The sequence below is a fragment of the Tyto alba genome, unplaced genomic scaffold (assembly GCF_018691265.1).
Source record: "Tyto alba isolate M040663 unplaced genomic scaffold, T.alba_DEE_v4.0 Super-Scaffold_40, whole genome shotgun sequence".
NCBI lineage: Eukaryota > Metazoa > Chordata > Aves > Strigiformes > Tytonidae > Tyto > Tyto alba.
The window spans coordinates 19070067-19085289 of NW_024881316.1; the positions used below are offsets into that span (position 1 = coordinate 19070067).

General features: G+C 36.2%; 1 protein-coding gene across 7 annotated transcripts in view; it reads right to left on the minus strand.

Annotated features, from left to right (window-relative positions):
• Positions 1–329: 329 nt before the first annotated feature.
• The window catches only part of ADGRB3 (adhesion G protein-coupled receptor B3), a 468217-nt gene continuing 453323 nt past the window's right edge, over positions 330–15223 (minus strand). For 5 of the 7 annotated variants that reach the window (XM_042803555.1, XM_042803551.1, XM_042803553.1 and 2 more), the window contains 3 exons: positions 10791–10826; positions 3094–3198; positions 330–1146 (listed from right to left, as the gene is read on the minus strand). In XM_042803555.1, the coding sequence (XP_042659489.1) occupies positions 958–1146; positions 3094–3198; positions 10791–10826 (330 nt within the window). In that variant the 3' untranslated portion in view covers positions 330–957. The remainder of the gene's footprint in view (positions 1147–3093; positions 3199–10790; positions 10827–15223) is intronic. The other 2 variants (XM_042803552.1, XM_042803554.1) reach the window with 2 other exon arrangements.

A 15223-nucleotide genomic window follows, 5' to 3' on the forward strand; every position in this document is an offset into this window, starting at 1 on the left:
TTTCTTTTGGAGCTGTGGATAGAAACTTAACTTATTTTCCATTATTTGTCTTTCTGCAGCAAGAGAAAAATTCTTATAAACAGAACAATTGTAATAGTATTCTGACGAGTCCAATTTATATGGTATGTTGTCACAAAAGAATACATAAGAAAAAGCAGAATGTCTATATGAGCCTACTAATACCCTTTAGAAACTCTTTGCAGGAGCTAGAACAACATACTATTAAAACTCCAAATACATATTCAATATGTGTGTTTTTAAAGAAAACTTTATAAATATGCAAATTTAAGTTAAACAAATACAGAATAAAATGCACTAAGAAACTGATATGTAGACAAAGGTTTATTTACACCATACAACATTTTAAATATTTTATACACAGCTGCAGCAGAGAAAGCTACTCTGAGCTTTCCAGAGAAAACTGCAATAATAAAGATGTGAAATATATTATTCATATAAAAGTGAGATTATTACTTTATTGCATTTAAAGCAATGAAGAATGTAGCTCAACAGACATTCATTTAATGACAAAAACTTTGCTTTTATATTATAAAGTAAAAAGTGTAGTAATGGCCAAACAGACTGTTATAAACTTTAAAAACTGCATAAATATATACATTGTGCTTCATGGTGAAGTTTTTTGAAAACTAAACCAAATGAAGCTGTTACAACATGAATCGTTGCTTGAGGTTTATCTATAAAGATTACCTTACAAATCCATTCCACGGGTACTTACAACACACGATGGTAAGAATTGTACACCTGGTTGTCCACTAGCCGCACTAGTGGGAATATACTGTACGAAAAAAGCCACTGACATTTGGCACAGGAAGAGCCTGACATAAAGTAGTCACAATGTTCAGACAGGAACGTCAGGATTCCCAAAGTCTCTTTATTGTCAGTGCAATTAATTATTTTTGTTTTGTTTTTGTTTTGTTCAGTTTGTTTTCATTTTTGTTAAACTTCTGTTTGAAAGTCACCTTCCTGCACATCTAAAGGCAAGTTCAGACACTTCTCCCATTCTGCTGGTCTGAGTTCTAAAGCATCTTTTGTCTCTGTGTCTAATACATTTATCGTCGTATAGTGTTGGTAGTCGCCTGTGGTTTTGAAACTGTCCCATGGAGCCTTGCTCGGTGCTGAGTTCTCCTGAAGACCAAAGAAAGAAGAATTAAAACCAAGGATGAAATACAGTGTTTTCCATTTAAAAGGCTGAACACTAAAGTGCTCTTATGAGACACAGAAGCCAGAGAGGGGAAATGGCTTTGCAGGGAGCCAGGCTGGCGGGTGATCAGCACTGTTGCGACTCTTTCTCTGTGAACAATCAACTCTTTGGCAGGCTCCTTACCTGAGCTGCCAGCTAAGCCCTTTCTTTCACAAGAACCAACGTACATGAGGAATGGCTGAGTGATCCAGTACCAATAGCCATCTTTTAAATAGCAGTTGTGTAGAAAAGTGGGCGAGAAGGGAAAGTAATTGAGAAGAGCTTGCTTCCTGAAATATGGAGTGGTTTGAAACAGATTGCCAGATGGATTTTAAATTGGGCCAGGAGCATGACAGAACCATGGAAACCCAGTCTTTGAAAATATTGTGAGAGCCACCTTGCTTTACAGGCTGATGAACTCATGTATATTAGGATTAACACGCTGAAAGCTGGTTATTTTCTACTGAATGATATATTTTTTTGAATGCTAAGTCTTATAGGGCAAAAGATATTATGGACTAAGATCAATTTAATTAGTGATTTCTGCTGTAACATGTTGGGTGGGACTTAGTTGTCAAACACTAACACTTTTGTGCCATTTTAGATGCTTTTGGATTTTCTGCCTGATCTCCAACTGTCTTTCATGAGAGGTACAGGTCTCCCTTGAGAATTGCATCATCACTGCCTGTACCGTGCTGTAGATGAAGACACCTGAGGCTGTCTAAAATAGCCTGAGATGCCTATATTTAGGTACCTGGATTACTCTCTGTCTTACAGATAGACCATTCCTCTAGGCAGCTTTTCTTAGCAGACCTTCCAGAAACACAGTGCCAATGCAAAACAGAGTAAACATAGATCTTCCACTGAGATTCCCTTTGAGATTTTTAATTAATTCAAGCTTTACATGGACAGCAAATCTCAAATAGGGGGATGAGTGCAAACTTTACATGTCAGCAAATCTCAGAAGAGGAAGTGAGCGAGAACTGGGTGCCAAATAACACATATCAGAGATAAAGGTTCATCAAAGAATCAGGGCCAAATTTCTGCTGGATTAAGATGATGTAAATGATGTAAATCCATTGGCCTCATATCTGTTTAATACCTCTTCTTCATGTCTGTGATCAGCTTTTCTGAAAAAGTTATAGAATACAATGATTCTAGCTCAGCTCCATTTAATAAACAATTTTCACGTTAAAAAAATATATATAAAATTATTACTAATCATAATATTACTGCCAACAAATATGTCACACTAAATTAGCTGGTTTAATTAGGCAGAATCAACTATTTCCTTGCTCTTATTATCAGATGTAGTCAGGGTGTTATGCATGTGTGTATGAGTATATGTGTACAATTTTGAATTATGATGATAGCGGAGTCAACTCAGGATGATTTAATTTTTGCTTTTCCCATGGTAAATATTTATAAACCTATTACGGAAAAGACACAGCATTACAGAGTCCCTGTGTGTTTTCTGGACCGCCTCACATATAGGTGAATTTAGCTGGACTTGTTTGTAGTAACTAATTTAATATCTGCTTGCCTAGCTAGAGGAAAAGCTCTGTTGGCCAAATTACATTAGTGAGTTGCTTTCTCTATATAAAGCCCTTTAGACTTTGGAAACATACAGATTTGAAATCTGTTCCCTACAGTTCAATTACTTGTCATCTATAATGATGTCAGTGAGTTAGTTATGGTCTAGTTGTAAAACCTAATGAGTCTTGTCATAGGTTAGATTACTGAAAATATATTTTGTTCAAATTTCTGAGGCTATCTAAAGGTAGTGCAGAGTAAACTCTTCCCAGGAAATAATACTGAATTCAAAGGACTCTTGTTTCATTGTTGTTGTTAAGGATCCATCATATTTTAAATTTCTAAGAAGAAAAACTTACCATACTGCCTGATTTTGGTATATCCCGAAATCTGTCCAGTGTCTGAAATTTCTGATTTAACTCTTGAAACAATTCCATGTGCCTCTTTCTTGTATGCATGACCTTCTGCAAAATGGAACATAATTGCTAATATTTATAATTGAATCTGTTTTTTTTTATTGTTGTTTTTTTTTTTTTTTTTTTGTTTTTTGTTTTTTTTTTTTTTAAGAGAAGCATTATTTTCCCAAACATAATAAAGTAAATTGAATTTGGCAGGGCCATCTTTTCCCTATAGACTCAACCAATGGAAGTGAATTGCACTGAGCCTTCTTTCTACTCTGGTTACAAGAGTAATCCTGTGTACAAGAGACTGTTTTTACCCCACATTTAGTGAGTTGCTGAAATTAAGGGACACTGGTTTTGTGCTAGCCTAGAAATATTTTGAAAGTGATGGCAATTTCTCAGAAGGTTATTTCTCTTGCACATTAGGAATATTTTCTAGAATTTCTGTTTTCAGCATGGATGCTAATATTTTAATTTCTACAGGAATGCAACAGCAGTTTGTAATGGTCTCTATTAGAATAATTTTTATGAGAACATTGAATTCAGAAATCTTGGCCCAAAATGAAAAAGGCCCAAATGTTATGTCTTTTTAATTAGACGTCTTCCTGTCATTCAGATCATCATAAAACGCAGTTGAAATAGCATTCATATTAAGAAAAGTAGGCACTGTTTTTCAATGTTACTTGCTTTTTTATGTCATGGACCAGGCAATTGGAAACCACTCTCCCTCTTGACCATGCACAGGGCACTCTTTCACAAGATCTAATTATATGGCACTCCTGTACAAGAGGTGGGGACCCCAAACAACCCCCACAGTTGGAGAAGACCTTTGGCCATCTATCTGCCTTGGCAGCTATACGGAGAACGAAGCCTTCTTCTGAGCCTAGACTACCATCTGCATCATTTCCAAACAAGTTCATGCTCAGGTATGGATTCAGACTGGCCTCTAGAGCAAAGCCAAAGGCGGCTTACTGTTCAACCAGTCTCATGGTTCTGTGGTCTGGGTAGGCAGGGGACAGGAGGGACTGAGGATGCTTCACCTCAATCCAACAGCAGATGGGCTCAGCTTGGCTTTTCTTAAGCTTTTGTAACTTCTTGAACTTGAGTTACAGCCAGGGCAGCAGCCAATAATGTTGACAGAAAAGGTGCAGGACACCAGCCTCTATGCATGTCCATTAATTGTCAAGCCTGATTTTCCCTGGCACCGTGCGTGACAAACCCTGCAAACATAGGTATGCAGTGCCTGAGTGTGATTCTTCCCAGCAAGTAATGCTTCTGCCAAGTCTGGATTAATACCTTTTAAAATGGACTGGCAGTAGCTGATCCTCAAATAATGCTTTACCAATACCAGTTTTAACTTTTATCTTTCATTTGCATTCTGTTTTTATAAATTTCATGAAATGTGACTGCTCTCTTGCCCATGCATTTCTATTACTATGCTGCAATAACCTTATCATCCTTAATAAAGCTACCTCATAGCTTGAGAATCAAAGACTCATAGAATGGTTTGGAAGGGACCTTAAAGATCACCTAGTTCCTACCCCCCTGCCCTGGGGGACACCCCAGGGACAACCAGACCAGGTTGCTCCAAGCCCCGTCCAACCTGGCCTTGAACCCTTCCAGGGAGGGGGCAGCCACAGCTGCTCTGGGCAACCTGTGACAGTGCCTCACCACCGTCACAGTGAAGAATTTCTTCCTTACGTCTAATCTAAATCTACCCTCTTTCAGTTTAAAGCCATTGTCTCTCATCCTATCACTACATTCCCTCAATCACTTCTGAGAACAGGAAACTGGCAGCATTATTCACAAAAGACACATGAGATACAGCAAGCAATTAAAGACCTATTAACGTGAGTTGTGGGTGAATAAGGGAAACAATTTTGCAGGATTTGGTGAGGAACTTCTTGCAAAAGATAATTTAACTAGAGATAGTTGATCTAGATTTATGAGGGAAGTTTCACTTGAGTGACTTCCTAGAGATTCTTTTAAGCTAATCCTGTTATGGTAGACAGGGATATGTAGCAAATTTCATATACATAGAATTTTAAAAAGAAAGGTTCTGCCTTAAAGATTATTATTGGCTGAAATAAGAAGACATGCTGAAGGGAATAAAACAGATTTGGTGGGTTAAAATACTGGCTCTAAAAGCAGGAAATAGCATTTGACTGTGAAACAAGTATCTCCAGTTGGAAACTTTTTAATAGAAGGCTAGGAATATACAGAATGTTACTTTCTGATATTTTTCTGAATCGTGTACCCAAGAATTTGTTAAATAGCAAATATGAATAATGTAAATGTCTTAGTTCATTACATTATTCCTGAGGAGAAGCAGGTGGGAGGAGAAATTAAACACTTGCAGTGGAAAATCTGCCAGAAAAAAGGCTTTAATTTTTATTCTTAATAGCAGAACGACTGGTATGCACATGCATCTATGGATCTTTTGGTTTCTTTGTGTTTTCCTGGCTTCCATTCCATAATTCCTACCCACTGTCACCCACCCCTCCCCACTGCTTATAAAGAACGATCTGAACTGAAGGTTCAGTAACTTAAATTTCCAACTTTAACTCTTATTTTCTAGACTTCTTTTAAATCCTTTGTTAGAAAGCACCATCTTATCTCCTTTCTAGAAAATATACTCTGTTGGGTAACTCTTTCTCTTTTATGAGAAAATAACCCACAAAGTATTTGTGAGAGTTTAATCCATTTTCTCTATTAAATGGGCAATGTGGAAAACAGCTTTATCAATCTCTAAAATACATAATTTTTATCAATACAGAGCTGGAGATCTTGACCAATATATACTAGGATAATTGTAGTAGCATCAGGACCTGAAGAGGATGAAAAAGGAACTTCTCATGCTGCCCTTTGAAAGCACACCTTCTTTAGGTGCAGCTGGGGATTTGCCCATTAATGCCGCATCCCCTCTAGAAGCACCTGAGTTAGCCACATCTTCTTGTGATTGTTCCTCTAGGCTCCATAACTATTGTGCCCCACATCCTAAAGGGGGTCAGACTGAACTGACACTCCTACATTTCTACCCCCCCTCACAAGTAACATCAAATGTGTGTTTTGAAAAGACTAAGCCTTATTCAGATGAGCATCTACTCTCCAAAGATGATTCAGAGTGTGGATGGCTATCAAGATGGAAAGGACTTCAAACATAACTCTGTGCCCAGCTCTCTTTTTTACTTATGACAAGGTTTTAGCTGAGCTCAAGCACAAATATTTTCATGAAGATTTGTGGTCAATCTTATGAATAGCAGTAATAATAATAATAATAATGCAATTCAATTTGCCTTGGAGATTTTCTACATTATCACAGGTAAAAATGCCTTCTGTCAAATATTGTATGAAACAGCTAAGTGAAAAGAACAGATGGGGGAGTGCCTTCCCAGCCCTATAATGGAAACATGCTGTGTTTTCAAGATGTTATAGGTATGATCAGTTGCCAAACTCAGGAATGGGAAAGGATTTTTCCCTGCAGGCATATTTTTTCAGCTTTGTCTTTGAGACATGTCTTCAGGTTAGTATGAATGATTTTAAACTTTTGTGTAAGTTTATAATGTTGTTATAATGAATAGCTATTGCAGATGAAATTCTGAAAGAATGCAGCTCCAGCAATTAATCCTCAATTTAGTATTATTGCTGGTGAGAGTCTGCTGCCCTGTGGAAAGAAAAGAAGACATTCTGGTATTCACACTTGTCCTCTGTATCCTTGCTCTCCCTCATGGGTGGAAGCTCAAAAAAAGCTAGAGATCACTAGAATCCTGGGGAGCAAGGTAGTAAGGCAATTTTCTGAATTATTTGGCATAAATGTTATTACCAGAGTATATTCAATTAATGCCTCATAGAAATGTGACAGAGGGGTGGTTGGCTAGGGAAATCAGGAGTCAGACCCTCTCATAGATTTCAAAGGTAATTGTGATCTTGAATCCTAAAATGCATGCCAATAATACTGTTTATCTCTCTTGTATGTTTTTTGAAGTGTCTGCACATATCTATTATAAAGTCCTCCTGGGAATTTCCACAGCATCTGTATTTGTGTTCAACATAATTAGAATGAATTTTATTTGATCTGACAGCTAAGTATTAGTGATGAACCCTCATGAAAGAGCTACTTGTCCAGCTTTAGGGAAAAACAGAACATAATGACTGGGGTTGGAGGGAACTTAGCTGGGGTTACCACAGCCAACAGCAGCAAGGATCCAAAATGCCCAGACCTATAAATCTGGGTCATGTTTTGGATACCGGACTGCAAGAATGAGTCTAAGCTAATCCTTGATAATAGCAAGAAAAGAGCCATAAAGCTCTTGGATGATGATTGTACATTTTAACAGAATTCAAAGTTCCAACAGATTAGTAATTGCTTTGCAAAATCTAATAGTGGACACTATATTATTTGGCAGTAGTACTTTCTGTCTACAGACTAAACCCAGTATGTTCCAGTCTGTCTTCTTTTTTCCTAGATAAAGGGATAATTTAATAATTTAATGGTAAACTATTTAAAAAGGGAAAGCAAAACACAGGTGGCCCAGTTCTTGAGAGATTCCTCTCTAAAATCTATAATAAGAACTGACCAGTTTGGATGTCATCTTTTTATCTCTTTCCCTTTCCGTTGACTGAAGACATAAGCTTCCTATAACGCTACCCAGCAGTCACAGGACTTTTACTATTTATAGCCCATTGCAAAGGCCCTTAAAGCTATACCTGTATTTCTACATATACTGGAGATAACAGGGACAGAGACTATTTTATGGCATTGAGTACAGTCATGGTTTGTCTGTGTTCACACTACACAGCAGCTGGCTCAGAGTTTCAGCTGTGGCCCTCAGGAAAAAAAAAAAAAAAAAAAAAAAAAAAAAAAGGTTCTTCATATGTTTCTTTATTTTTACTTCAAATTGTCTATATTGAGTGTCGCATTGCAGCCCACTAGCACAGTCTTTTTTTTTTTTTTTTTAACCAGTGAAACTGTGACTCTACTGTAATAAGTCAAATATGTACAAGACCACTCTCTGACACCATCTAGCATGGAATGCTCTCCATGAATGCTACAAAATCATTTTAGTCTCCAAAACAAGAAGTATACAACAAAATTGCCAGTTGTGAATGGTACCTAGGTTGCACTGGTTCCCTAAGGACTTTTCAGGAACTGTTTAGAGAGACAAGGGTGACCCAAACTAAAATAGTAAAGGTCTAAAAACTCATTCATATAAAAACTGGCATTTTGGCAACCAGGAATATTCACCCAAATGTCTTTAGTGAGATAGGCATAGCCTGAGGGTTTGTCTTGCATGGATACAGAGAGACATGTCTGAGAGGCTGAAGATGTAGAGTCTACTGGAAGACCGTTTAAAGAAAAAGAATGGAGGGAGCCAAGCTTGGCAGAGACTTGTCCATACTGTGTGTTTAGCATTTGTTATGCTCAGAACCACATCCATAGCGTTTGTTATCCTCAGAACTGTGGAAGGACGTTGTCTTAGAGGGTGCCAGCTGCCACTGGTCACAGATAAAGCAGAGAAAGCGTTAAACATTTAAGTATTATGACCAATCATTCTAGCTTGACCTCACCTCCAGGCTCTATTCTATTTTGCAGTCAAGCTGCTTTGAAGTATCAGAATAGCAGTGTTTTGGCCCCACACAACACTATCTCAATTCCCTTCATCAGTATGCCTTGCTGAGCAAAGGAATATGAGTGGCATTTGAACATTTTATGTCTTTTTTATTTTGCTTTACCTCAGACAGACAGCCACGCTATGTGTGAGAACACAGGAAAGCCCACAGGCTTAATCAGAGGAACCATAAAACAGGGAGGTGAGATGGGGTTAGAGTCAGTATTTCTAAAACACAGCAGCAACTGACACAGTGTCATTGCCACTCTCACTTCTTCAGCAGTGACTCCCAACAGCTCCATCCTTCCCTTTTTTCAGACAAATGTATTTTCCTGCATTATAATCATACTTCTAAAAATATTAGGTGATGGAGCAACAGTGCTACAAACAAGACAAAAAAAAAGTGTAAGCATCTTAAATACACTATGTGAGTCAAAAGAAGATATGTAATGGGAGGCCTGATTATTGAAAGCATGACGTGTACAGCATTGATAGTGTTTATTTGGTGTTGGATTATGCTCTCCTGAGTGATAGGAAGAATCTTTTAGTATCTGTTTCCACAGAGAATGTTCTCATTGTGAACAGCATGATATTCCTACCTTTCAATAAAAAACAGTAAAATTCAGAATGTTTTATATCACTATAATTATAAAACTATTCCTATTGCTTGCATTTCATTTTAGAATTGTTTGCTCATCAGAACTTTGTTGTTGATTCATGTTTTTCTTTTTCCTTTCTATGCATTAATCCTAAAGCACATTTAGGAAAATATTTTAATTTTATTTTCCTTAAACTTACTGTGTGAATCTTTGTCTGGTGTATTATTTGAGACATTACATGACTGCTTAAGATCACTATACTGTCTGGGGGAAAATGACATAAGAGATTAAGGCATGATGTTAAAGTACCAAGAAACCATCATACATGGAAGGTCAGCATTTCAGCAAAAGCAGGTCACCAGAGCAAACCTTTCTTTCATTGCAAGGCTTCTATGACCACTGCTATGACTGCACTTTGTTAGTTCTAACTCTTTCTTCCCTATGGAATAGAATCTGAAATCTGAAAGTACATGTGCTGTGCTTAGACACTGAATAATAATAAAAACTGCTTTTTATTTGCATATGTGAACAGAAAGGGTAATTTATAAAGTTATGGTTGATATATACTGATTACTGGATGTTAAAGTCTAGCCTGAGATCTGTAGGTTCTATGTAAATATTATGATTGTTCAACTTCTCTGGAGACACACATAATGAATTATATCAAAATAATTACATGCTCGAGCAGACAACCTGTGCAAAACCCCCAAATCCATAAATTATTAATATCCCCATGAAAATGAACTGCTATATGGCTTCTGGCAGAGACTAGAGGAAAAAAACCTCAAATAAACAAAACTCTAAGAGACCTAGTCATACTGACTGAGATAACAAAATGGTCATTAACTAGCAAAACCAAACCTTCTCATTCAATGTAGTTTGAGATTGAAATTGTGGATATTCAACCTGAAGAACTTGTTTTTTTATATAGCATGTGATCCATAAGCTTTGACAACAGCAGCACTTTGCCATTCAAATTTTGACACATACATAATCATTATTTGGATGTGAAACTCATATGCCAGTAAATTAGTATTGAAGAAAGAGAGATAGAACAAATAATTGAGAATCTCTTGAACAAAGCAACCTTCTGCAACACCATGGCCTGTCCTACAAAGTGTCATACTTTTTCAATAGATAGATAGCCAGCAAAATGAAACAAACAAACAAAAAAAAGGAAAACAGATGAAAATGAGGAGGCAGAGAATTTAAAAATTGAAACCATGATGGTTAATATTGCCATATGACAGTTTGATTTCAGAATATTTTACAAACAAGTTGCACCAAAGTAGTTTTAATGAATTGATCATCATGTTCTGTACAGTATCAATGGAACAACCCTATGACATCTACTATGTCAGAAGGCTAAACTCTGCTGAAATGAACACTTCACATTTACTTTTAGGAAAATACTCTTAATAATCAGGAATAATTCAGTAAAACTTACTTCAAAGTCAAGGTCCGAATAACGTGATTTTCTTCTCTATTAAGCAGTAAAAAAGAAAGAAAAAAGAGGTTGCATTAACAAGGGGCTATTCACCAAATCATATTAATGAGTCTAAATAACATTCTTGTTTTCCTATGAGATATAAATTAGGTATTCTGTGAGAGGTTGTAGATTTTTTCTTGAAAATTTAAGATTAATGCATGACTTTGCATACAGTTTTTTTAGACCAGTATCTTATTATTTTCTCTGAAATAAACCAGAGTGCATTTCACTGGGATGCAAAATGTGCATGTTATTTGAATGTAATTGAACCTGCTGGTGTATAAAACATATCTATTTCTATACTTTCTGTGGTATTTGCAAATTACCATCATATTAATACTGTTTATACAGCTATCTATGATTTAGATCAGAAATTGTTGCTTTCCTACATCAGGCTTACATTGGTACAACTCCATTGATTTTAATGGAATAAATGATAGCAAAATCAAGCCGAAGCCATCTATACTTTCCATAGTTTCAGCTTGTTTGTTTGCAATGACAATCTGGATGGAGAAAGCAATGATTTTGGTTTACACTTATGACAAATCTGATTCAAAGCATCTGATATAAAGCAAGAATGATTTAATAGTGAAATATTCACTTGTATACAGTGCAACAGAATATGATTGCTTAGACATATCACAAATAATTTAGCACAGATTTTTTTACAGATTCTAAAGGAAACCAATTATAAAGTCAAATTATATCAGAAAGAAGCAGAAATATTATAAAGAAGAGATAAAATTAACTTTTTCTCCTAAGGTTGGAAATTGAATGGCTTGCAAAAAACTAAAGAGATGTAGAAACAGCAGTTGGAATAGCTGAAAAAAAGAGTGTAAAGAACATGTGAATGGAAAGAAAAGATACATTCTCCTTCAGGAAAGAGAGTTAAAGGGAGGGAAAATTACCCCAAGAAAAGAAAAAGGCTTGCTGCTACAATTTAACCCCAATTTTTGTGGTAGGATAAGATGGCTTTAAGTCATAGTGAATGAGCCTTTTCAAACTGTCCCTAATTTCCACAATGAGATACAAATCAGACCCATTAGTTCAAGATGAATAATGTTACTAACTTCATCAGACTTTGATTTTACTTGGTTTAACAAGCATGCAGGTTTTAGTAAGCTGTTCTGTTTTGTTGCAATTGAAAGAAATAATTTTACAAGTCTTTGACTTGTAGAAAGCAGAAAATGTTTGGCCTCTGAGCCGTTAATAATACCACTTTGTGACATATTGTCTGTTTTTGTAGTAAAAAGTCGATGCTCCAATATACAGTAATATGAAGATCATTGTAGCACTTGTTAAAGTGATGCCTAAAGAGCTGGGAGGCAGTATAAAGAACAGTCTATGAAACAGTTCAACCAACCAAAACCAACAAGCTTTGGAGAAGCTATCTTTAATCAGCAAGGCTTGATTTAACCTAGCACTTTTGAAAGAGAGTATTTAAAAATATATTAAACAGTTCAGCAAAAGTAAGTAGCATGAAAACATGGAAACAACAAAGGATTTGGAGGTAAGAAAAATGTGAGGACATTATGCCCAAATTCTTAAAGTAGCTAAGTTCTTACTTCTCACTCATATTAAGGGGATCACTGTACAAGTGTACCTTGACATAGGTCTTCATCATTCCGAAGTAAACCAGCACCTGAAGACATCTACATATTTCTAATGAGGAAGGACCTATTTTTAAGGTGCAATTAGAATACATCTACCACTGTAAAGGCTTAGTGGTTACAAAAGAAGAATCTGCTATTGCACCTCCAAATGATACAGCAGATAATGAAGTGAAGTTTACAGGACCAGCTTTGAAAAATGCTTGAAACAATTATTTTGAAGCTACAGCTCAGTAATAGATGTGATATCATTGATCCATGTGACTGAGAATCCCAAGTGAAAACATGGAAAATTTTGGAAGAAATGTGTAGCTTGCTAGATACTGTGACTTATAAAATTGGAGCATTTGTCTTTTGCCTTAAGTTTGCTTGACCACACTGAAAATATTATTGGCATAGCTGTATTACTAGGTTTTGCGGCCTATCAGCATTTACATGTTAAAAGGACATATCTATCAGACTGCAACATACGTAAAAATGTGCTATTGTCAGAAAGTGGTAACTCCTGCAATTTTGCTGTTAGATCACACAGGTTATGACCAAACAGGTCATACCACAGGTTTATCTCAGTGAGGGTTTTTCTAGGGCTCAACAAGAAACTATCAAACACATTTATTTTAAACTTATATAGTAAAGAACATCTGCTCTGTGCTTGCCCTTCACTTTCTTCCATGGCTGCATACAGTGAAATACAGCACAAGTTCTGTCAGAGCCTATTCTCCTAAGACATAGAAGTATGTAACTGCCACAGGTCTGTGAATTTCTGAAAAACAAAGGATGCTGGTGCACCACTGAAAGTCATCTGCAATATTGTCACTGATGCCTCTAGGTACATGATCAGGTTCTCCTGGCTATTACATCATTGCCTTGAAATGACTGCAGTGTTATTTTTTGAGAGAGGAACATATTCAGAAGCATGAAGTCAGTGAGAATCCTAATTTATGAGGATGGAAGTTTCCCTATGGTCCCAGCTGGGAGTTGTCATTTTACTAATTTTTTCTCCTGGCTTCTATATGATATACAACAAGCTTAAAACATGCAAATCAACACTTTAATCATGATTGTATGTACACTTTTTTTCTTAAATTAAATGTACTTGTGTTTCTTTTGGTTGAGAAAAAGGTTTTCCACAAATACCTAAATGCTTTCAGAAATCAACCATCTGGCCCATTCTATAATTTAAATTAATGAGAGCCAGCAGCTGAGTGAAGTGGAGTAAGGGGGAAAAAAATCTCTTACATCAAATGAACTGCTGAACTGGTCACACCAGTATGTTTCTTTTCAAATGGCTGTTCTTTTACCCACTTGCAAAACCGAGAATGATTTCAGCCAAATTAAAAATTAGACTAGAAGCTGGTAGTTTTTTCAAGGATCAGCTGGAGATCCACTTCAGTATTAATGTTAGTAGAATATAAATAACAAATGACTGTAAGGGATAATATCTATGGTTTGTCTCATTTAGTATTTTGTATTTGACCAGGTTCTGCAGTGATGGTTCAGGAATGATATAGACAAGGGCAAGTATAAGTGACATTTCTGCTGCAATACGTTCCCTAGTTCTTCAGTGGTTTAGGAATTTCCTTGGGAGAGGCTTACTCTGTTGTGCTTCATAACACTTTTTTACATTATTCCACTAGTCTAATCATGTTTTATAATTATTTGTAATTTTGACATCCAAAATGTGTTGAGGTAGTGAATTCCACAATTTAAATATGTATAGTGTGACAAATAAAGTCATGTTGTTTATCCCTTTGCCATTTGATTTGATGCTCCTGTTCTTTATATTATAGGAAATATGTATAATCACTCCCTATTCACTACTTGGTCATCTGTTTTCCAAGACGAAGAGCCCTAATGATGGAGATCTGCAACGGTAATTAATAAAGGGACTGTCTAAAAAGCTGAAGACACATGCAATTATTTAGCATCAGAGACTTAGCTGGCATAATTCTGAAAAAGCTCAGGGGTATGGGTAAGTAGTGAACTGCAATCCATGAACAATTACAAAAGCTACGAAAAAAGGTCAAGCTTCCATTTAAGCGGGCAAGTATCTGAATAGCACTTTCTGAACAACTCCAGTGAGTTGCATTGGTGCTCTAAACTGACAGAAGCCAAATCATGCCTGTGAACTGGGGAAATTAATAACACTGGATCAAGGGGAAAATATAGAAGAGTGATACAGCTTGTTTAATCATTGGGTCTGGAAGAGGCAAATGCAGAAGCTTGTTCAGAAACCTTAGAAGGATATTGACACTGATAAACAAAGCTGGTGTGAGAAAAATCTAAAAAGTTGTAATTCAGAAAAAATAGTAAAAAAATAAAGGAAATTTCAGAGATGCGGTTGGGAATAAAGAAAGTTTATTTAACTATGAAATAATCTGCTAAGGGAAACAGTGGAAGCCCTTCACTCCAGTCTTGAAAGGGAAATTTGACTATGTATTAGAGAAATATGCTGTGGAAAATGTTCTTGCATTGCTAGAAGAGATGACCTAACAAGATTTCTTCCATCTCTGATTTCTACAGCTCTTTGATCTTAATTGATAAAATCCATTTTACAGCAAAAAAAACCCATCCACTTTTCATGCCAGAACCAAAGTGAAACTCTGTGAAAAGAGGTTTGCAGTAGTAATTTATTTTAAATCAATTTTACTTTGTACTAATCATGTATAGCTTCTCTGTGTAATTCCAGAGTAACTTTAAACTCTGTTCACTGAGAGACAAAAATAGAATACTGAAGAATAATTTCCATACAGCATGCACTAATCCACTGGCACCAGGAAA